Here is a 23,785-nt window from a genome sequence, read left to right on the forward strand (position 1 = left end):
ACTGCAATGTAGGAAGTGTGTGAGCTATATCCTTCTCCGCAGCCTGCGAGGCGGTCTGCATTGTAGGTGTACTAGGTGTTTGTGTGTGTGTGTGTGTGTGTGTGTGTGTGTGTGTGTGTGTGTGTGTGTGTGTGTGTGTGTGTGTGTGTGTGTGTGTGTGTGTGTGTGTGTGTGTGTGTGTGTGTGTGTGTGTGTGTGTGTGTGTGTGTGTGTGTGTGTGGCTTTAAGCTCGCTACAGACTACGCGGCGCGAAGCCGCGAAAGTGAGTGTGTAGTGGATTACGCTGATTAGCGAACTAGACTCCACACTCGCGTTCGCGGCTTCGCGCCGCGATTCGCGCACGAGTGTGAAGGGTGCTTTAGATGAAATAGTCGTAAAAATTGCAGCGTTAATTTTCACAATCAAATATTGCTATTATAATCGAATTTAAAATGTTGTCAGACATACTAACATTAAATAATTTTACGGTTTAGACTCACTTGTTTTAGTCACTCGCCCTAGACCTAGACCTAGACCTAGACCTAGGCTCTCCGAAACATGTCGCGCGAGTGACTAAAACAAGTGAGTCTAAACCGTAAAATGATTTAATATTGCTATTATAATTTATAACTAATGTTTTATTTGTACTTCGTGGTTTGCTACTGAGTCAGTGATTCGATTTGAGAGTGATTTTCTCAATGTGAAACATAATTGGTTAAATATGACGTCAATACACCAATTTGTGGCTACTATTATAAAGACGTGTACAATATAAATATTGTTTCTTTAATAAAATTATACCAAGAAAAAAAACCGTACTTTTTTTACCCAAATCGTACCTTTTTTGACGTACGGACGTACATAAGCTGGAAGGGCTCTGGCAACACTGTATTGTAGGCAACACTAACTCGGCGGCCATTGCTATTTGCCCATCCGCTGGATGCCTGAATCCGCTTTCCGGAATCCAAACCATCGTTGAGATTTTATTTTTACAGACAATATAAGCCATTATAAGATCGTTATTGACTCTTGAGCACTTCAGGCTCTGTGTAGTGAAACTCATGTGATTTATTTTGATATTGTTGTGAGGAAAGACTATATAAGTGCTCGAAATAAGTAAAATCGTGGCCAATGTCAGCAGGCGTGTCAGATCAGGTATTTAGCGTTACGATATTTTCTTATTTAATTACTCACCACAATCATTATTAAGATACTTATGTTTGTACATATCTTTTGTTTCATGTTACTCGTGTATAAAGCGGATGAAAGGCCAAGGGAATCAAGGTAAAGATAGTATCAGTATGACGTTGCATCTGTTTTCTCCGTAGGAGTCTCGCACACCGGTCGGCTTTGTGTCCGGTGTTCGTCTTTATGATCACGTCATTGGCGTCGTAATTTTGAGCTTTCACCTTATTTATTTGCAATTATATTTTATTATAATACATGATCATTCAGTACCTATTTAAAAATAGTAATTTTCTCCGTCAATAAAGACATACGGCATGAAAATCCAAATAATATTTTTATGTAACAATTTAACTACATAATCGTTTAATATCTGCAAGCCATTCTCATGGTCTTTATTAACCCATTAATCTAGCTAATATTGAAACTTCAGTGCAATTTGGTAGCAATTTGCAATACATGTTTTCAACACTGCCATAATAAATTCATTAAAATTAGTTTTTGTTGATATTGAAATAAAGGGGTAAAGTTAAGCTATGTTGCTGATTAGAGATGACCATCAATTTTATACAAGTGCTTGACACTATAAAGTGTTAAAGACATTCTCTTCAAGACAGTAATCAAATACATGTATAAAATCTGTTCCTGGTGGATTGATATCTTACTCATACTAGGTATAAGCCAAAGCAAAAAAAGCCATTGAGCATAGTAGTAATGTAATACTAGTATATGCTCAGATACATTATTCTTATTTTAGCTTAGTTTTAGGTATACTAAGTGTGGCTGGTGTTATCAACTATTTATTGCTGTTTTATTATTGTTTGTTTGTTTCAAAAGGCTTCAATGTTTAATTTCTATAGTTTAGCATGCTAGACATTGGCATGGACCCAAAGCTCTAGCTAGTGGTGGTGGAGCATTTATAGTTATTTTTTTTATGTAATAGGAAACAAACAAGCAGACAAGCCGCCTGATGTAAAAATAGTACTTTTTTTTGATCTTGCACATATATTGCATCCTAAACAACCAAAAGAATCCGAAATAGCAGCATAGCAAGCCATTAAACATGTGGCATATTACCCACAGCAAGGTTTTAAAGTTGAGAGTCACATACTTTGCTGCCATTTAATACGATTTTTTTGCCTCCCCATAGGGAGGAAAATACCAACTATAAAACATTACAAGTTAAATCTGTTAAATATGTATTCTTTAAAATCATCACTTGAAAGTGAAACCAGGTAATGTGAATAAACGCTTTGCTCTCTTATGGATAAATAGCCATTTTGCCCACTATTAAATAGAGAGCTTTGTTGGGCAAGACAGCTAATTAAAAATACCGGCCAAGTGCGAGTCGGACTCGCACACCGAGGGTTCCGTACTTTTTAGTATTTGTTGTTATAGCGGCAACAGAAATACATCATCTGTGAAAATTTCAACTGTCTAGCTAACACGGTTCATGAGATACAGCCTGGTGACAGACAGACGAACAGCGGGGTCTTAGTAATAGGTTAGTCTTAGTTTTTACCCGTTGGGTACGGAACCCTAAAAAGCATAGAACCTGTAGCATATGGTTGCACTATTGTCACAAATTAGGCAACCCAGTTCAGATCAAGTTCTATAGCTGCCCTCTGCTACTACTGCTAATTCAGTTTTGTTAGTCAGACCATCAAATGTTTTATACAAAAATATCAAACAAAATTAAACTTTTGCTGTTGTGGGTGACATAAACTGATCAATTTGAAGTTGCCGAAAGGCATATTTTGGCGGTTGAATTTTCTAAGAGTTATTTATTCATGCATGACAATGTAGTTAGAACTATATTGCCTGCTAGAATGCTGCTGCCTGCTTTTTGTCTCTGTACAATGTAATTACTAAAGTAGTCAATTTACATGCTGCATGAAGATGCAGTAAAGCTTGTGAAAAATGTTATATTATGATAGTGCTGTTGCGAATGTACATTAAGGTATAGGTTTTTGTTTCTAGATTTTTGAGTAGGGGCAAATAATTGCAATAAATTTAGTAGTCAGTGTTATGATATACAGGTAGCTAAACAAAGTAAACAAACGATCAAGTAGAGGTTATGCAATGCAACATAAAATAAATATGTTTGAATTTACTGAATCCTTATTTTCTTGTGAGGTATAGGTATGGATACGAGAGTAGTTAAAGTCACGCTCACGCACACAACAAAATCATGTAATGACAGCGAGATTTTGAAATTAGTATTCCTTTTTCGTACCAATAGCATGTTGAACCAACTGCAAGATAGACCAAAAATAATTAGGGGTTTTTATTTTTTTTAACAAATATTGTGCGCTTAAGTCACATTCTATCATTAGTTCATTACAAAAATTCTGTTTTTGCGATTAGTACTCTGTATAGCTGTGTGTGTAATCATTCATCTCAACTCTCCTGGCGATACCTATAAGATTCATTTAAAAATGATTGTTATTGTCTCTACTATGAAAAAATTGGGTAGCTAAAGTTAGTCAAGCTTTAATCAATCATTTTTTCATGCATCAGACTGGTGCATAGATAAAGTTTAACTTACGAGGTTTTTGCTAGGCCCTGTTCCCTTCCATTATAACTTAGAAGTATTGTATTGTTGGCTTTGGCTTGTTAGCTGTAAGTTGCAGATGTATACTTAAATAAACAAACAAATTGTTGGATACAATATTTTGCTATCTTCATTTTAGACACACCGTGTTGGCAAATGCCAAGCTCACTTATCTTGGTAACGATCCCACTTTTGGCAAAACCTACTTAAACTATCACAAAACTACAAAAAAATCACTAAATATTGCTTTTGCCATTAAATTCACTATTTTTATGTTTTCATTGGTGATGAAATTTTGTATAAGTATATTGTGTATTTCCAAAGTATTAAAGACAGAGTGCTAAAATATGTACAAAATACCTTAATGTATGGGCAATAAGGTTGTGTATACATATGTTTGGCAATTTGTCCGTGTCGATATTTAATACCTTAACCGTCCTTAAAGCAGGCTTTCCACATGGACCAACTACGTATGCACAACTAGTTGTGCCATCAAAAATATGTATTCCTAATGGCACAACTACGCCCAATTGGCACAACTAAGCACAACTAATGTGCTCTCTAACCATTCCTTATAACACAACTACAGTCAGAAGAGGAAATAGATAGCTTTCATATTCATTTTACATTTCTTTCGCAACTTAACTAGTCGGAGCTCCGCTACGCGGGGCAAGCCGCCCAGAAATAGGAGGCCCGCGAAGCGGGGCTCCGTCTAGTTAAGTTGCAGAGGAAATGTTTTGTTTTTTTTTCACAAATGTGCACGAAAAAGACCTATACGTATATCTGATGGCGACTGTATAATTCTACAAAAACAGGCAAGACTAGAATGTGTATTTGGGAACTAAAATTAAATGACAGTAACAGTTGTGTCTATATGGGAAGGATTTAGAAAAAAAATTCCTTATGGCACAACTAGTTGTGCATACGTAGTTGGTCCATGTGGAAAGCCTGCATTACTTTGCAAATCGTTTAACGTTATAGTGACAAATGCACCGAAAGAGCAACAGTTAGAATCAGGCGGCGACGAGCTGGCGGAGGTGTCATGGCGCCATCACCAACAAACGTCCTACGCACCACCCATCTCGTCAGCGGCCGACCACTACAGCGCGGCAGGTAGGTACATACTTTTGTCTTATTATGCTACTTGCATAGCTCTTTAAGGGTGAGCATGTATTACAATTAAAATAGCGCAGCCCTTCACGAGGAAAATAAACGAATAGAAAAGCGCATATCAATGGGATCTCCGCACCATTCCATAATTTCGCACAGCTCTGGTGGATGCTCACCCTAAGCCCTCAGTGACGGAAACGTAACGTCACAGTTCCATGACTTATATGAAATCAGAACCTTAGGTTAAGCTGGCGTCCACTCCATAAAAATCATTGATGAGTATAATCCAAATTTTTTTTTACCATTATCGGCGAAAGTGAAAGGTAGATTGGGATAGGGATCTTAACAAAAATTTTTTACTACAATCCTCTTAAAATGTATATTACCGGACTGGTTAAACTTTACTTAGTAGCGGCCTTTCTAAAATCTGCTTTCATTGACTGAGTTTATCTGTAGCATATAATTTTTAAACCAAGGGAAATCGATGTAATAGTAAATTTGCTTTCATTTCATTAATCATGACTTCATAAAAATTCAGTCGACATTCAGTATTTCAGTATATATTTGACCACAAACAGGCATATAATATGTGTTGTAATGTATGTGTTACGTCATGGATTACTGATTCTAGGAAAAACAATAAATACAATTAAAACATCGATTTTCACGACTTATTCAGTGTTAGAAGTTGTATAGGGTAAATCATAATTTTGTAAATATACAATTATTGGTAAAATATATATGAAAAATCTTACTACCATCAGGAATTTACACTATTTGTGATATTAGTGATATATCTATAATAAAGATTTTAAACATAAAATAATTGCAAACCCGGAAAAAACCGCCTAAAGGGGCCCACTGATTATCAGTCCGCGGGACGATAGAACTATCAGTTAGAACAAAAAGTTGACAGTTCGGAACAACTGACAGGCTGATCTGATACCGTCCGTCGGACTGATAATCAGTAGGCCCCTTAAATCACATACTAAAAATGATCGACTTTTGGCTTTTCCAAATCGTCAGGTGACTACCAAAACTCACTAATTACTACCACAAGTTAATAGCCATAGTGAACCATATTAATACCTGAATAAGATAGATTTTTGTTTAATTTTTTTTTTAGTAATTAGTGAGTTTTGGTTGTCACCTGACGAAATTTTGCACCACTTCGTCTTAAAACAAATGCATACTTTTATAACTAAAAATACTGCGCAAATTTGAATAAAAAATCGGAAAATGTATTAATTTACTATCAAAATAATTATACAAGAAAAAAGATATTATCTAATTTTGCATAAAATTATATGTTTTTGTTATGTAGGCTGCATCCGTCACTATGCATTTAAAGGTTAAATAGTAATTGCATAAAAAGTACGTCTTCCAAGAGAAACCTACGTGAAATTTTGTATCAGTAGCCGCACTTTAAGTGACTATTTTGCTAGGCTAGCAGGGCTGTGCTGTAGGTACTTCGACACGAAATGTCGTGTGACTCTTAAGTAAGCGAAGGATTCACCGCCGTACAATCGAATTTACGCTCTCTTTTTAAAACGACATTCTGAAATATCATTAAACTTGACATGAACATTTGTTACTACAGTTACAGTACAGATAACATGGATATTTGTTACTTTAATGTTCATGTTAAGTTTCATGTTATTATTACAGGATGTCGTTTTAAAATGAGAGCTTAACTTCGACTGCATGCGAGCGGCTTTTTGGCCAAGAGTTCATGGTTCATGTGACTCTTAAGATCATTATTTCTGCTCTGAATAAGAAACTATAACAATTAATTTTTCCAATAGTACCCAACTGTTAGTAGGTATAAAATAAGTATGCGGGGTAATAATACCTTTCGCTCATGCCAATCGTATCTAAAAAAAATTCGTCTACGTGCCAGTGACCAATCTCACGCTTACAATAAATGAATAGTTTACGATGCCCGTTATAATCGGAATTTGTAGTAGTTAAATTGGTTTTAAGCCTAAAATTAATTTTTTTTTTATTATTCGTAACAAGAAGTCCTATTTAAATTATCCAAACTACGCACTTACAGGATGGAAAGTTATGGTTGTTAGTTGTTACAGTCAGCTCCTGGGTGTCACCAGTATCATTAGAAACTTTTTAATCTACTTGAATATTTGCTGCTTTTTATTGACTTATTTTAATTTTCCACCCTGTAAACAGACTACTCAATCGACTAGAAACTCGGGTGGAGTGCTGAAATGACTTTTGTTATTTTCAGGTTATTATGGTACAACAGCTGTTCCTTATCAAGCTTTTGGAGTCGGGGATGGGACATGGTCTACCAATGGAACAGAACCGATGACTTTTCTTGGAGGATACAATCCTCACGATTCTTATGGAATGGATGGTAGCTAGTACCTATTCGATTTAGTCACCACTTAACATACATTACCATTTAAGTAGCTTGTTTCAAAGCACCACTCTCACAATCATAATTGCCTTAATCAAAAAGGAGATTTATTGTGTAAAAAAAAACATCTTGGCTATATAATAATATTCCTCAGTCTCAGCCTTTGCAACGTCAAATTCAAACAGGAACTAAATTATATTTACTTGTTGTACTTTAAAATGTAGTCTAATTCTGCATGGATGAATAATTAGTTTTAACCTATTGAACGCCAAAGTTGCTTAATCCTGCACATTGTCGACGTCAACGTTGCATCACTTGTTTAACGCTTGCCGTTCAAAAGGTTAGCTAACTTGACCTACAAATTTTACGGATATTTGTGTACAATTTCAGGCGTGTTTGGGCCCTCAACAACGCCATTCTCCACGGCTGCGTTCGGACAGCCCGCTTCCTCATTTAACTACTTTCATGGTAATGGTGATTACTCTACTTGGGGCCAAATAGGTCGTGCTAAACAATATGACGACTACTACAGAGCTGACGGCCTTTACGTGCCAGACGGCGTCAAGGCGGTGGAGTCGGGCGTGCAGACACTGTCGCTCGGCGAGCACAAGGGGGACAAGGAGCGCGGGGTCGAGCTCAAGGACACGTCTGGAGGATCGCAACCCAAAAAGATGACATGGGCTTCAATCGCTAGCCAACCGGCTAAGCCTGCCCCGACTTCCCAGACCACCGGCCTCAAAAAGAAGGGCCCCGGTATGCCCCCACCGCCGATCGTACCCGGCAAACACAACATGGATATTGGAACCTGGGATGCGGGCAAAACCGCCTCGGTCGTGACGGCACCGCCACCGCCGCCGCAGCAGGCGCCGGCTGGTCCTCCATCGATGCCGATGCCGGTGCCAGTGCCTGCGGTGCCCGCGGTCGCGCTTGCCCCGTCGTCGGCGCCCGCTCCGGTACCGGCCGCGGCGACACTACAGCGGGGCCCCCCGCCTCAGCACCAGCCGCCGCCGGCGTGGGCACAGGCGCCCCGCGGCCCACCGCCGCCGCAGCACCAGGCGAGGCCCGCGATGTCTGTGCCTCCGGCAGCGCCTCCCGCTGCGCCTCAGACTGCGGTGATCCCGCATCCAGTGCTTGATGACTTAAAGGTCAAGAATGACTACAATCCGAAGGAATTCGATTTGAGCGCACCTCAAGCCAGGTTTTTCGTAATAAAATCTTATTCGGAAGACGATATTCATCGCAGTATCAAATATGAGATATGGTGTAGTACGGAGCATGGCAACAAGCGCCTGGATTCTGCGTTCCGCGAGCGCGAGCGGGAGGGTGGTTCAGTGTACTTGTTTTTCTCGGTGAATGGTAGCGGTCATTTTTGTGGCATGGCGCGCATGATAAGCGCAGTCGACTATAATTCCAATTCTAGCGTGTGGTCTCAAGACAAGTGGAAGGGACAGTTTCGTGTCAGGTGGGTCTATGTTAAAGACGTTCCAAACGTGCAACTTCGGCATATCAAATTAGAAAATAATGAGAACAAGCCCGTGACGAACTCTCGCGACACCCAAGAGGTGCCTCACGCGAAAGGCTTGCAAGTACTGAGAATAATGCATAGCTATTGCCATTCGACGTCTATTTTTGATGACTTTATTCACTATGAAAGACGCCAAGAAGAAGAAGACTCGCGAAAGGTGCCGCTCCATCATAACGACCAAGAGAATACGCGCGATGAGCAAGAGGTGAACCGTGGGTTCCGCAACTACCGTGAGTACGGCAGAGACGGTCGCGATCCACGCGACGGACGTGACGGCCGAGAGGTTCGCGACCAAAGAGAAATGCGCGACCAGCGCGATCATCGTGAGCAACGCGATCCTCGCGATCATCGCGACCCGCGGGACCACCGCGATCATCGAGATCAACGCGATCACCGTGATCAGCGCGATCACCGGGATCATCGCGATCATCGTGATCATCGCGATCACCGCGAACCGAGGGATGACCGCGATGGAAGAGACAGTCGTGATCATGGTTTTCGTGACCGTGACGCGAATAATTACAGACCTCATCACAAGGTACGTTATAATGCAGATGGGTGAATCAACTTTTAGAACACTTAATTTCGCGCCCCTTGACTCCCGAGCAAAGAAAAATAGATTTTTCAAAAACCATGTTGATTTTTTTACTTTTTTGTTTTCACGGGCATTATTAGATCCATACGTATTAATTTAACACATTAAAATTAACAACTTGATTAAATAAAACTCCCTAGTCTAAAACACGAAATCAGTGTTCTAAAAGTTGATTCACCCAGATATACCTACACAATAGACTTGCATGTTACAGTCATTAGAGTGCGTGTTTAAGAGGGGGCGTAAAGCCAGGAAGTTAGAAAGGAACAACAGATAGGGCGCGCCGCGCGAAACTTTCGACGGAAGATTAAGCTGGAGACCTAGTAGACATGAAAACGGCCATCTCAAACTTCTTCTATCATACCTTAACGTAACCTCTAGCGGCCCACCGTACAAGGAAAATTGGCAATCGAATTTCAATCAACGGTATTTGGAAATACAATTATGATCCTTTAGTACCGTTTGGTAACCAAAATTTCGTAACTAACTACAGAATGGGAATCAAGATTCCCAGTTTGAAACCGGTTACGTATTGGGGCAGCGTGTTACCGTTTGGTAACTAGCTACAAAACATGAATCTAAAATTCCCTGTATGTTACGAATTGGGCCAGAGTGGTACCGTTTGGTAAATAAGTTTTGTAACTGGCTACAAAATCGGAATACAAAATTACATTAAATCGATAGGTAGGTAGGTTAGGTTCGTTAGGTAGCTTCAAATGCCCGAAGGGCAAACCGCCCAGAAATAGGAGCTCCGTCTAGTTAAGTTGTGAAGAAAATGTTTTTTGAAAAGAAACAGTAACTATGCAGTTATATATATATGTATATTAGGGGACACCTTTCACATATCAACCTAGCCCCAAACGAAGGCAAAGCTTGTACTATGGGTACTAGGCGACGATATATACATACTTTATATACATAGAAAACGCCCATGACTAAAGAACGAATATCTGTGTTCATCACACAAATAAATGCCCTTACCAGGATTCGAACACAGGACCATCGGTTTCGTAAGCAGGGTCACTACTGACTAGGCCAGACAAGGAATTTGTTTTGTTTTAAAATCGAACGAAACAAGACAAAAGTTCTGCTGCTAAGCCAAGCAATAAGAAGGTATAGAGGGAAATGCTAGGAACACAATTTTTAACTTCGTAGCTTTGTTTGGACTAGTTAGGAGGTGAACATATCAAAAGTCGCCGGCCGTAACCCTGGTGCGGGGGGGGGGAGAGGAGGGATGGAAGGTTCCATTTTTCGGTTTTTCGATTATATCTCGGAAACTATGCGTCTGAGCGACTTGGCCACGTATACAAAATGAAAAGAGATTTAATTTGTTACAAGTTTTATTTAGTCAAGTTTTTCGATATCTTGCATAGTTTTTGAGATATCCGCTCTTGAAGGTTTATTTAGGGCTCTCATTTTTATCTTAATTATGTACATCAGTGAAGCTGCTAGGCCGGGTTTGGTAACGTTTTCGTATAAATCGGGGGTGCTGAATTCATTTATGGTATCAACATTGACACCTTTCCGAAGTAAAAACATATAAACTTTAAACAAATAACTTTTTTTTTAAACTCCTCTTCACGCTTAAACCGCTGAACCGATATAGTTGAAATTTGGTAAATAGGTGTTTTAGATAGGATATAATATAGTTTTTATCTCAAAAATCATACTTTGAAGGTGTGAAATTTGGTGTGAGGGGAATTCAGCTTCTTCGCCGAAGTTGAATTTCTTGAAGTCATGTACCAAACATCATTATCAACTAAATCAAACATGTAGACCATCCCAAATATTATTTAAATACCTATAGGTTCAGCGGTTATTGATTCCCCATACAAATTTCCACCCCACTTTTCACACCCTTAAAAAATGATTTTGGTTATAAAAACTATCCTATGTACTGTCCCGGAACTCAAACCATCTCTATGCCAAATTTCAACGAAATCTGTTCAGCGGTTTAAGCGTCAAGAGGAGTTTAATAAAAAATCATTTTTTTAAATTTTGTTTTTACTTAGGAATGGTGTCAATGTTGATACCATAAATGAATTCAGCACCCCCGATTTATACGAAAACGATCCCAAACCCAGCCTAGCAGCTTCACTGGTGTAGATAATCAAGATAAAAATGAGAGCCCTAAATAAACTTTCAAGAGCGGATATCTCAAAAACTATACAAGATATCAAAAAACTTGACTGAATAAAACTTGTAACAAATTAAATCTCTTTTCATTTTGTATAAGTGGCCAAGTCGCTCAGACGCATAGTTTCCGAGATATAATCGAAAAACCGAAAAATGGAACCTTCCATCCCCCCCTCTCCCCCCCCCCGCACCAGGGTTACGGCCGGGGACTTTTGATATGTTCACCTCCTAACTAGTCCAAACAAAGCTACGAAGTCAAAAATTGTGTTCCAAGCATTTCCCTCTATACCTTTTTTTGGGCATTTATTTCCTGGCCTATGTTCCAATTTATTAAGATTTAATTTTCATTGGACGTAATATGTACTAGTATTAACCCAACCCCAAGAGGCTAACTCATAACTGCAGACCTAGGGTAGTGGGTGTGTGTGTGTTTTCTGCACACAACACGTTATTTCTTTTTAGATCTTGCCGATTAAAAAACATTACGAGTAGTTTTTTTTAATTCACAGATTAATTTTGCGAGTTTCCTTTAAAACTTTAATGCCATTTAAAAAATAAGTTTTTGGCAAAAAATTCATTTTTGGTACAAGCTTTTATCGCTGACTTTACTTTTCCTTCCACAGGCAACTTCATCGAGACAATTCTAAAAACCCCAAACACAATTAGGTTGCGTTGATTTATCACAGAGTTCCTATGACCACCTCCTGTCTCCATCATCAGATCAGCTCGATGGTACCATAATATTGCATTGTCACCTGACTTACATATGTATACAAAATTTCAGCTTCATCGGAAACCGGGAAGTGGGTCAAATTTAACTGGGAAGATTTGACATGTACAAACATAGTTACATATTACATAAATACTTACTTAAGGTACTTAGGTACATTGCAAGTTAGTAAAATAAAGTAAAACGTAAAAAAAACAGCCTATATACGTCTCACTGCTGGGCACAGGCCTCCTCTCATGCACGAGAGGGATTGGGCTATAGTTCCCACGCTAGCCCAATGCGAGTTGGGGTCTTCACATTACCTTACGATGATTTCCTTCACCGAAAACATCCATGTCATTTTATCATTATATTATATATTTATCATTAATATACATATTCTCATACAAATAATCATATTGCTCATCCTAGTATACCTTTAATTTACTGCAAAAATATATTTATAATCGCATATATTTCTACAGGATTTGGATAGGATTACAAACCTACTTATGCGTGCGAGTCAGTGGCTTACGTTATATCCTAGATCGCCTGGCAGGTAGAAAGGCCCATCAAAATGATGTATTTTTGAGGATTTGTTTTTAATATTATAAATTTATAATACCGTGTAAAAATTTCAAGATGCCTCAATAACATTTTTTGGATTTTTGCAAAACAATTTTGCACGCGTCTGGCAAGGTAAAAGATCCGACTGAATGATCTGGCATAATCTTTTTATTGCTCTTTAGATATTCTTTTTTAACTTATCATAAATTACAGATTGTTTCACCTTCAAGACAATTTTTTGTGTAAAAAATTTACGCCTTTAATTTAGACCCACTACCCCCCAGCCAGACCTGCAGTTCCGAGTTAGGGTATGATAGGAGAAGTACCAGACAAATGTTCAGCTTGCTTCAAATAGTTACTCCAAAATGTCTACCAGCTCTCGGACCAATTGGCGACCACGCGGATTTTAAACGTTTTACCTCAATAGCTCTGAAAGTATAATTCTGTTTATCTACACACATATCATAAAACCTCTATGATGTCTATGATGCTCATTTCAGAATCCGCAAATAATGGCCAGCATTAAGATAAACTGTATTGTAACATCAAATTTCTTATCTGTGAAAATGTAGCAATAATATGCTTCATAATTATTAGTCTGTTCAGAAAGAGAAGAGTCGTGGAATATATTCCACCAATGCATTCCACGACTCTTCTCTTTCCGCAGACTCTTAGGGTCGGTACTGCAATTTGTATGCAAGTTACACTCGGGTTGCAGGTTGCACTCCGTCTGTATCGGCCCTATAGAGACTGCCATCTTGTGGGCTACCATCAGAAGCATAGACTTGACATTTACGCCTCGAGCCAAAAATCGGACGGCTCATATGCGGCCCCCTATATACCTAGTCGGCTCATAAGTTCTGTCACTGGCCTTTAAAATTTAAATTTGGAACTCCTAAAACAAAAACCGTTCTGCATTTGAATTTCGAATCTTTATTAAATATTTGAGTAGTATAATTTTGCAATTTTCTGTTTTCTTCAACATGGAGTGGACGCTTAAAGATAGCCGTACCGCAATAATTGCACTATATCGTTGTGGTCACTCGCCGACTAAAATTTTTAAGCTACTTGAAAATTTAAAATTCTCTCTAAGATTTGTGTATCGTACCATAGAAAGATACAGTGAGGTCTCTAGTTTAAATGACAAGAAAAGAAGCGGTCGTCCGCGTACAGCTAGGACTCCAGCGGTTGTACAAGCAATTAGGGCACGCATTGCCAGAAATCCCGCTAGGAAACAAAAAGTTATGGCCCTCCAGATGGGTTTGAGCAAAATCACGGTGAAAAGAGTTCTTAATCAAGACCTGAGACTTCGTGCTTATAAACGAAAAACTGGCCATCTTCTCAATGGTCGGCTTAAAGCTTTAAGGCTTAAAAGGTCTAAAGCTTTATTGAAGAAGTACGCTAAAAATAAGCACCGTTGTATACTGTTTTCGGACGAGAAAATTTTTGACATAGAAGAAAACTGTAATAAACAAAATGATAGTGTACGCTCGCAATAGTAAAGAAGCGTCTAATAGCATTCCCCGTATTCAAAGAGGTCATCACCCTTCATCTGTGATGGTTTGGCTGGGAGTTTCTTATGCGGGCGTCACTAGTATGCATTTTTGTGAGAAAGGAGTAAAAACTAGTGCCAAAGTGTACCAAGACACGGTGTTGACTAATATTGTGAAACCACTATCCCATACGATGTCTCTAAACCAGCATTCAGTTTTCCAGCAGGACTCTGCTCCAGCCCATAAGGCAAAGTCTACACAAGCCTGGCTCGCCTCCAATAAAATCGACTTTATACGGCATGAAGATTGGCCCTCCTCTAGCCCAGATCTTAATCCTTTAGACTATAAAATATGGCAGTATTTAGAGGAAAAGGTGTGCTCAAAACCTCATGCAAATCTAGACTCGCTGAAAAAATCTCTTGCTACGGCAGTGGCCAATATCGACATGAAAGTGGTGCGTGAATCCATTGACGACTGGCCACGAAGACTTCAAGCCTGTGTAGATAATTATGGCGGTCATTTTGAATAAATGTTATACATTTAGATTCTCTAGTTTATAAGCTTTCAAACGCTGTACAAATTATACGGAATAAACTTAAACTTTTGATTTTATTTGATACTATGTATATGACAGAACTTATGAGCCGACTAGGTATAGATCATGCACGCTCCTTATATAAAAATCGATTTGGTAATGACATTCAAATATCGAACATCTCTGGAAAAACCGGCCAAGTGCGAGTCGGACTCGCGTTCCAAGGGTTCCGTACATTACACAGTTTAAACAATGTATTTTTTATGTGAAACGTGAGTGAAATGTCTTTAAAAAACCCGTAGGGGTCGGATCAAAAACTCCGACTCACGCTTGACTGCACATTTCTAATAGGTTTTCCTATGATCTATCGGTAAAGATCTATTTTGTGTATTTTTTTTTTAATTTTTGGTTTATTTTCTTGAATAACTTCTAAACTGTTTATCCTAAAATTATAAAAAAAATTATTTGAGATTCTCATAATGAGCTCTTTCATTTGATATATGTAACACGATATAATTTGAAAATCTTTATTTTTTAATTTTCTCATTTACCCCCCAAAAGTGACCCCCGTGTTTAAAATTTATTTGTGTACGTTACATGTCCGTCTTTGGGTCGCAAACATACATATGTATACCAAATTTCAACTTAATTGGTCAAGTAGTTTCGGAGAAAATAGGCTGTGACAGACGGACAGGCAGACAGACAGACAGACGCACGAGTGATCCTATAAGGGTTCCGTTTTTTTCCTTTTGAGGTACGGAACCCTAAAAAAAAGCAATTTTATTTAACCTCTAATATTAGTCGAGATGACGTTTTTTCCGAAACTAGCGACCCGCCCCGGCTTCGCACGGGTAGTTCAACAAATTTACACAAAACCTTTACAAATTATAATTTCACTTTACATATACACCTTCCTCTTGAATCACTATCTATTAAAAAAAACCGCATCAAAATTCGTTGCATAGTTTTAAAGATCTAAGCATACATATGGACAGACATACAGACAGCGGAAAGCGACTTTGTTTTATACTATGTAGTGATGAAATGTCAAATAGACGGGCCATTTGCGTGCGCTGTGAGGGACAGAACATACGCAATGCGACGAAATTAAATAGTAGATTGTGTCACAAGGGAGCAAAATGACATATTTACGGCGAGGGCGTACAATTGAATCCTAAACGAAGCGAAGGATTCTAACATAGAATCCTGAGCGTAGTGAGGGATTCAAGTGTTAACGCCCAAGGTGAAAATAATTTTGCTACCATGTGACACATACTGCTTTTCACATCACCTATGAGGAAATTACATACTAACATTAGGTTTCAAAACATTATTATTTTAAGCAAAGATCGATACGGACAAAGTGCCAAAAATATGTATACACGACCTTAGTATAGGGACCTACATGCTTCTGGCACTTTGTCCGTAATTCCGTATCGATATTTTCAGACGTGACTGTAGTGACAAATTAAAAGTACCTACAGCTCATAATTATGTACCTAATATCTTTTTAAAAACAGCAGCAAACACCTAAAATGATACAATGAAAATCAAGTACATTATTTTTGTAGATTTTTCTGATAACAAATTAGCTCTTACCCCTTTGAACCAAATCTTCGGAAGAACACTATGAAGACTGATATCACTTATATTTATTATTATTAGTGTCGTTACCGGGATGCTGCTTAAAACATCTGACACAGATGAAAAGGCCTAGTATTATTGATTTAAGCTAAGTATTTACAAATTTATACAGAATACAGAACCGCATAATGCTTTGTGAAATATTTGTACAATTTTTTTTAAATATAAACTTTTTAAATTGCATAGACAAGTATGGCTGCGTTTAAGGAGACCTAAAATGTCAAAATGAAAATTAAATTATTAAACTAAAGTTTTTTTACGTTCCTTTGTAAATATTACGCTAATTAATTAATTTACTTAATTTAAATATGATATTAATTAATATAAAATACGTTAATTACATAATTACATTTTTTGTTTACAATTACAACAAAATATTATTTAAGTTAGAAAAATTGTATGCACGTAATCGATTAAGTATAAAGAAATTGTAATCGATTATCTGCATACTAATTTCATATGTCTTTGTGTCAATATTTCATACTGGCAACAAAATGTCCTTGAACAGAAAAGTGCCACTTTGATCCCTCCTAGCAGGGAAGAAAAGTTCCCTTTTCGAATAGGTGATGTGAAAAACGCGTTTTTTAATACAGTTGCTCAAAAAGTGCTACTTTACGTAGAGTCAATCAAACCAAGAAAAGTCTGCAGAGATTTTGACAGCACACGCAGTGCCGGTGTTATTTTAAACGTCAAACTTCTATGAAATTATGACGTATAAATAACACTGGCACTGCATGTGCTGTCAAAATCTCTGCAGACTTTTCGTGGTTGGTCTTAGCTGTTTAGCGTGCGGAAAGTTGGTATTCGCGAACTAGTGCTTTTTACTTTTCCAATTTTTTTAAATTTATACTTGTTCCAATTCATGACTACTTATTGATGAGTGTTAATATTAGTTTCTTTTAAACGTCGTGATCAACATAAAAACCTACTGTTAATGTAAGAATACGAAAAATATACGTATTTCATATTTTATTACTTACCTCTTCATCATTATAACACGTTTATTTTCTAATATTGAATATTGAAAAACCGTTCTTAATAAGTTGTCTAAATGGAACGGAATAGCTATTAGTGGAAGCCGCTCGACCCTAATTACAAAGAAAAACCGCAAATCGACGTACAGGTTAGCCGTTTGGCACACGCATACTAGAGGTCAAAACAAATTTTTTGACCCGCAGTTCCTAAGATACTTTTCTTTTTGGGGGGGGGGGGGGGGGGGAGTGGTAAAACATTTTTTTTTTAAAGGAAATATTTTTTTTTTCCCGAAACCTATCGTGTGTGGTATCATACGAAATTGCTTTTTGAGGCGATTCTAAAAATATATCACATCATTACATTTCGGCCATGTTTTTTAAATTAAAACAAAAGGAATTTTCGAAACATACCAAGTTTGGGCTCTTCCAAATACGATATGGCTGATTTTTTTTTGTACAATATACCACAAATGATACGTGATACCCAACACCAAGAAAGCAATTTTGAAAATAATTACATTAAGGGTTTTTTTTTTATTTTTCAATTTTACAAAGTGACACAGCTCTACTTCAATACCCTAGTTCGCGAGACTTATGGAACTATACTGCAGATACGGTACATATTAATCATAAAATGATACGTAATATCCATATATCCAACGGGAAATACCTCTTAAACCATTTAACTGCGCCTTTTCATCAGTTGGTATAGTTTGTTTAGTTATTTACACAAAATATCAAGGTTGTATCCTCCATCTACGATATACCTTACTAATTTTTTTTGTACAATATACCACAAATGATACTTAATATCTTGATATCGAACCCCAAGAAAGCAATTTTGAAAATAATTACATTTCGTTTTTTTTTTCAATATTACAAAGTGACACTGTTCTATTTCAATACCTATTTCACGAGACTTATGGAACTGTACTGCAGATACGGTACATATTAATCATAAAATGATACGTAATATCTATATATAAAGGTTGACTGGAAGAAAGGTTGACTGGAAGAGATCCCTTATAGGGATAAGTCCGCCTTTATACATTGTATATATTTATGTTCTTTTATTGTGTTTGTAATCTGTCTTATGTACAATAAAGTGTTTACATTATATACATACATACATATCCATATACCCAACGGGAAATACCTCTTTACCCCTTTAACTACGCCTTTTCATCAGTTGGTATAGTTTGTTTAGTTATTGACACAAAATATCAGCCGCATTGCCGATAGATGGCGCTGTACATAATTAGGCTTAGTTCACGTCTGAGATAATTGAATGTTAGTACGGAACCCTCGGTGAGAGAGTTAAACGAACTCGCACTTGACCGTTTTTTTACCATTAATTACGTCACACGAATTTCTAGGTTTTTTGTCTTCCCCCCTTGTCACACTTGGTCACATTTGGCAAACCCCTCCCCCCTGGTGTGACGTAATTTTTTTTTAACGGAATCGCCAAATCGAATTAAGTATTATTAATATTTTATCAAAATATTTTTGACAAAAGAAATATTTGTAATTTTATAACCCAAAACTGATTAGGGAAGAAAATTAAACGAATATAAAAGATTATCGTTCCAAAAACTTGTTATTGAACTGTACAGCGAATAAAATAATTTAAATAAATTTTCGGTTACTGAAGAAGTTAGAGACGTCACAAAGTTTGTGACTCCCCCTCCCCCTTGTCACAACATGTCACATTTTCTTGACCCCCTCCCTGCCCCTAAACGTGTAATTAATGGATGACCCCTTAAGCTTTTTGTTTGACTGCCCTTGCATATCCTCACTACTCGTACTTAGTATAAAACAAAGTCGCTTCCTGCTGTCTGGATCTGGATGGATGTCTGCCCCTATGTATGCTTAGATCTTTAAAACTACGCAACGGATTTTGATGCGGTTTTATAGGGTTCCGTAGCCAAATGGCAAAAAACGGAACTTTTATGGATTATGGATTCGTCATGTCTGTCTGTCTCTGTCTGTCTGTCCGTCCGTATGTCACAGCCACTTTTTTTCCGAAACTATACGAACTATACTGTTGAAACTTGGTAAGTAGATGTATTCTGTGAACCGTATTAAGATTTTCACACAAAAATAAAAATAAAACAATAAATTTTGGGGGTACCCATACTTAGAACTGAAACTCAATTTTTTTTCCGTTAAACATACGTGTGGGGTATTTATGGATAGGTCTTCATAAATGATATTGAGGTTTCTAATATAATTTTTTTTTAAACTGAATAGTTTGCGCGAGAGACTTCCAAAGTGGTAAAATGTGTGTCCCGCCCCCCTGTAACTTCTAAAATAAGAGAATGATAAAACTAAAAAAATATATGATGTACATTACCATGCAAACTTCCACCGAAAATTGGTTTGAACGAGATCCAGTAAGTAGTTTTTTTTTAATACGTCATAAATCGTAATCCGCAATTTACCCTTCACTCACGTTTGACATAAAAAATACATTGTTTAAATTGTGTAATGTACGGAACCCTCGGTGCGCGAGTCCGACTCGCACTTGGCCGGTTTTTTTTAATAGAGTGATTTAAGAGTAAGGTTTACATCAGCATTGCACCCGTGCGAAGCCGGGGCGGGAAGCTAGTATATTATACAATAGTCTAGTTTCCGTGTAAACATTGCATTATTTTTTCATGACATTTGCTAGTGATTAAAATCGGTAAAAAATCAATATATTAGCTGCAACTTTGCGTTTGCCCCCTCTTAAGCTGTCTCTTCTCTGGCTGACTTAGTTACCGACAGATTGTGGAAGCGCCACCCTACTCTTAGGTCTCTATCTATTCGGGACATTTTCTATGAAAAGGGACCTTAGTCAATAGCGCTTACGCCGCACACCGTCGCACGCCATTGTATTTATATCGGAGCATCGTTTATAATGGCGTAAGCGCCATCGACAATCCCTTTTTATAGAAAATACCACATTTGTCTCCATCTGCCATGAGTCGTGTCGGCATCTAACATGAGTTTCTTAGGAACAGACAAAACGCATTCTACTGTCAAAGTTATAGGTACAATCGGGGACATTCCCGGTGAATTACCTTAAGGGCAAAATCGTTTTCATCTCTCCTGTTCGGAAAGTTCACCTTTCATAGGCTGATAGCCGGGTGGAAATTACTTTTCCCACCCTAGGGTGGAAAGTAATTCTAATACAAATATGCCTGGCAAAACTTTTAATTTTTCGAATTGTTCAAATTTTACCATAATCTTCAACTAATTTAATTTCATTGTTGTTATGTGGTTTACCTATAATTTGTTCTAAGAAATATACTAACCAATAATAAACAATTTGCTTAATAATTTGTTCTAAAGAAATATATGTTCTTACCAATAATAAACCTACATTTCTTGTGTTTGACTTTCGTCACAGAATAAGTAATAGTATTATCATACTTTCGTCATAGTCGAAATGAAAATCAGTGTTTACTCGGGTAAAAGTAACAATCTCACCTTCGAACTATTATATAAAATATTTCGGGTGAAGTGGTTCACTTTCCACCCTCGGTTAACAATCTACTATTAAACGCCTCGCTGACGGTCAGGCGAAATCATAAAAGTGATGACCAATAGCATGGCCCTTAAAAATGTGGGTGTTGAAAGAAAAAGGTTAGCTCAGGTAAAGTTTATTGCCGTCCATTGTCTTTGTGACGGGCGGCAATTCCAAACTAAGATAAGGAATCCAAAATGCATCCTAATTGGTTATCTTTATGGGGAGGCGAAGCTTAGCCTAAACAGCAACAACTAATAAACTGTCCTTATACCTATTGTTTGTCTCATTACCTGTTTTTACCCTTATCATTATTAACATAAAGATTCCTAAATGCATCGTAATTGGTTATCTCTATGGGAGGCGGAGTTTAGCTCGCTCGTATGGATTTAGGTAAAAAAATTCTGACGTGGTTCACCGGGAATGTCCCCGACTGTACAATACAATACAAAATTCTGTATTGCACACATTCACAACACCTCACACAGTAAAAATACATACCTGTATTTACAGTACAGATACAGAAACACAACAAATAAAATAAATCTACAGGCTTAGCACGGTAGCATTTTCATCGCCTGTCACCATGCCTGTCACGTTCTAACAAGTATGTACAACGGCCTGACACTCTTTGATAGAGAAAGATAGTCTTAGTGAAAGAGAAAAAATCCTATGCTGCCCAAATTTTGTATGAATAATCTTTCTCTTACCCCCGGTCGCTCGGTGGCGCGTCTATAACTACTTGTTGTTTATACTATGTCTATGAGTATGTAAGTACGAAAGTGACAGGCATGGTGATAAAAATGCAACCATGCTGACACCGCTGGGTAGAGTTCAACAACAGGCGGCCTTATCGCTAAAGAGCATCTTTTTCACTGTAACCTAGCGGATATATTTTAGAGGCATGAAGAAAAAAGTTCTTTGTTAAAATAAGTTTTTGACAAAAATGAAATTTAAAATACAAGGCGCGCTTTTGTTGCCAAGTGTAATTGACGCCTAAAAGTAAGTATGTATTTGTTGAATGTTTTCAGGAGCGCGACGGGTCCCGCGGCCGGGGACGCCCTCGCAACTGATCGTATGTGATGTGCGAGAACACGTTGAGGACGGGCTTCTCCCCATAGACATAGACCATGCAGTAGTACTCGACTCGAGTTATTAATTGGTACCGCATTACTCACCACGTTTATGTATCGTACGTGCATAAACAGGTATCTGGATTTTGTCCTACTAAGACGTGACCGATTGTTGCATCGCAACCGGAACAGTTATATCTAATATATTGTATCAATTGTTTTAATACTTTAAACAGTGCTTCACTAAGAAAAACTTTCAACAAATTCAAATGTGCTAAATAATATTTTGAACTGGAAGAACGTTTAATTAATGTAACGCCTAGTGAACAGAACATAAACGAATACCAACTCGCCATGTTGCGGTCTCGCAAGATGTGGCGTGTAGTGAAAATGTGGACATTATTTCAAATTTGTGGACTGAATCTATGAGTAAATATATATTTATATATAAAGAATTGTGTGGTGTGAGTTGATCCTTTTAATTAGGGAGTGGTGGAGTGGAGTTATGACCGTGGTGGTATCTGAAGTGCAGTGACCAGGGCGGCCTTCTTCAACGACTCGCGGCGGAGCGTTTACGTCTATTGCGATGTCAAATTTGACATTTATGTCATTTGTATCGCTAAACAGATTGTAACTGTAAACAACGAGGACGTTTTGTATACTTTTTTTTTAAATATAGATATCAAGGGCAGTTTTTTTAGACTTCTCTCGTGGCATTGAGTTCATATCATCAATTTTATTTATATTTTTTTATGTATTGAATGCATTTTTATGAATTCGCTGTTTGATGACGCATTAATGGCTCATATGATTATGTACCAAGTTTTATTTGCATGGAGTGGTAGAGGCACTATTTTCACATTTGGATCGGTTAGGTGTCGCCGCTCGCGCGGCAGTGCTCTGGTGGACGAGTAGTTGTTTTCCTGCTCGGACCTACGTACAAGCTACATGTATTGTTCAAGTGTATGACTAGCGAAACATACCTAGATGTAATTCGTTGATCTACAGATGAAATAATATAATAGATTCCAATAGAAATTTCTATAGTTGTAGCTTAGATATGGACTGTTCTTTGTTGAATTTTTAACATGTGTACATATGTATTTTAATAAAATAAAATTATAAATATTTACTACTTTAAGTGTAACTGAAGTGCGACGAGAGAAATTGACAACGGACCGAAGGATATATTAATTTTACCAATCATCTAATCATTGTATCACCCCACCTTATTTTTAAAGTGCCTTTTAAACATTTTTAATTTAGATTTTCAATTTTGGTTTGATTAGGTATTTAGTGCTAACGGCATGATATTATATGTAATTATATTTCAACAAGCTTTGTTTATATCTAATGATTTGCTGATGCATACTTTTTTTTAGTTTTCATGCAGCCTAAGATAACCTAATGTATTTTCATGACAAATGTTAACTCGATTGATTATAATTTGTGATCATATTATGATTTACCCATATAAAGCTCTTTAAAATTTATACTGAATAAAAGCCTGTCATAGAATGATTTGTATTACTCATCCATTTCCGGTACATCATTATGTAGAATAAATGTTTATTTTGGCTACATCCTTCACTAATTAATGTAAGGTATGGAATAGTGCATGGCCTCTCCAAACGTCAGCGATACGCATTGATCGCATGCGATTTGTCGTCCGTTGCGGCCTATTTGGTCTATCGATTGAATTCGATGCTTCTACACAGTCCGTCCGTCACAGTCGTAGTTATATTAACCCACCAAAAACATTTTCATGTGAAATGTTGCCCAGACGAAACTAGACTCGCACTGTCAAAAAGTTACCAGATC

The 23,785-nt window shown here is 37.5% G+C and overlaps 1 protein-coding gene across 3 annotated transcripts; it reads left to right on the forward strand.

Moving 5' to 3' along the window:
• The first annotated feature begins 891 nt into the window (after positions 1 to 891).
• LOC134754843 (YTH domain-containing family protein 3) lies at positions 892 to 23,482 on the forward strand. 3 transcript variants are annotated; one of them, XM_063691280.1, is made up of 6 exons: positions 892 to 1,134; positions 1,239 to 1,263; positions 4,700 to 4,831; positions 7,074 to 7,205; positions 7,596 to 9,268; positions 21,923 to 23,482. In XM_063691280.1, the coding sequence occupies exons 1-6, from the start codon at positions 1,111 to 1,113 to the stop codon at positions 21,962 to 21,964; spliced, it is 2,028 nt and encodes a 675-aa protein (XP_063547350.1). In that variant the 5' UTR covers positions 892 to 1,110; the 3' UTR covers positions 21,965 to 23,482. The 3 variants fall into 3 exon arrangements, with proteins under 3 accessions (XP_063547350.1, XP_063547351.1, XP_063547352.1); XM_063691281.1 differs by having other exon boundaries at positions 7,074 to 7,202; XM_063691282.1 differs by lacking the exon at positions 7,074 to 7,205.
• The last annotated feature ends 303 nt before the right edge of the window (positions 23,483 to 23,785 follow it).

This window comes from Cydia strobilella, chromosome Z (genome assembly GCF_947568885.1).
Source record: "Cydia strobilella chromosome Z, ilCydStro3.1, whole genome shotgun sequence".
Classification (NCBI taxonomy): domain Eukaryota; kingdom Metazoa; phylum Arthropoda; class Insecta; order Lepidoptera; family Tortricidae; genus Cydia; species Cydia strobilella.

What these genes read in the sequence shown, in the direction of transcription:
- LOC134754843 (XM_063691280.1), top strand. Translation starts at nt 1,111, where the DNA reads ATGTCAGCAGGCGTGTCAGATCAG. An exon ending in GAAAGGCCAAGGGAATCAAG is followed by an intron (nt 1,264 to 4,699) that starts GTAAAGATAGTA and finishes TTAACGTTATAG; the next exon opens with TGACAAATGCACCGAAAGAG. An exon ending in CGACCACTACAGCGCGGCAG is followed by an intron (nt 4,832 to 7,073) that starts GTAGGTACATAC and finishes TGTTATTTTCAG; the next exon opens with GTTATTATGGTACAACAGCT.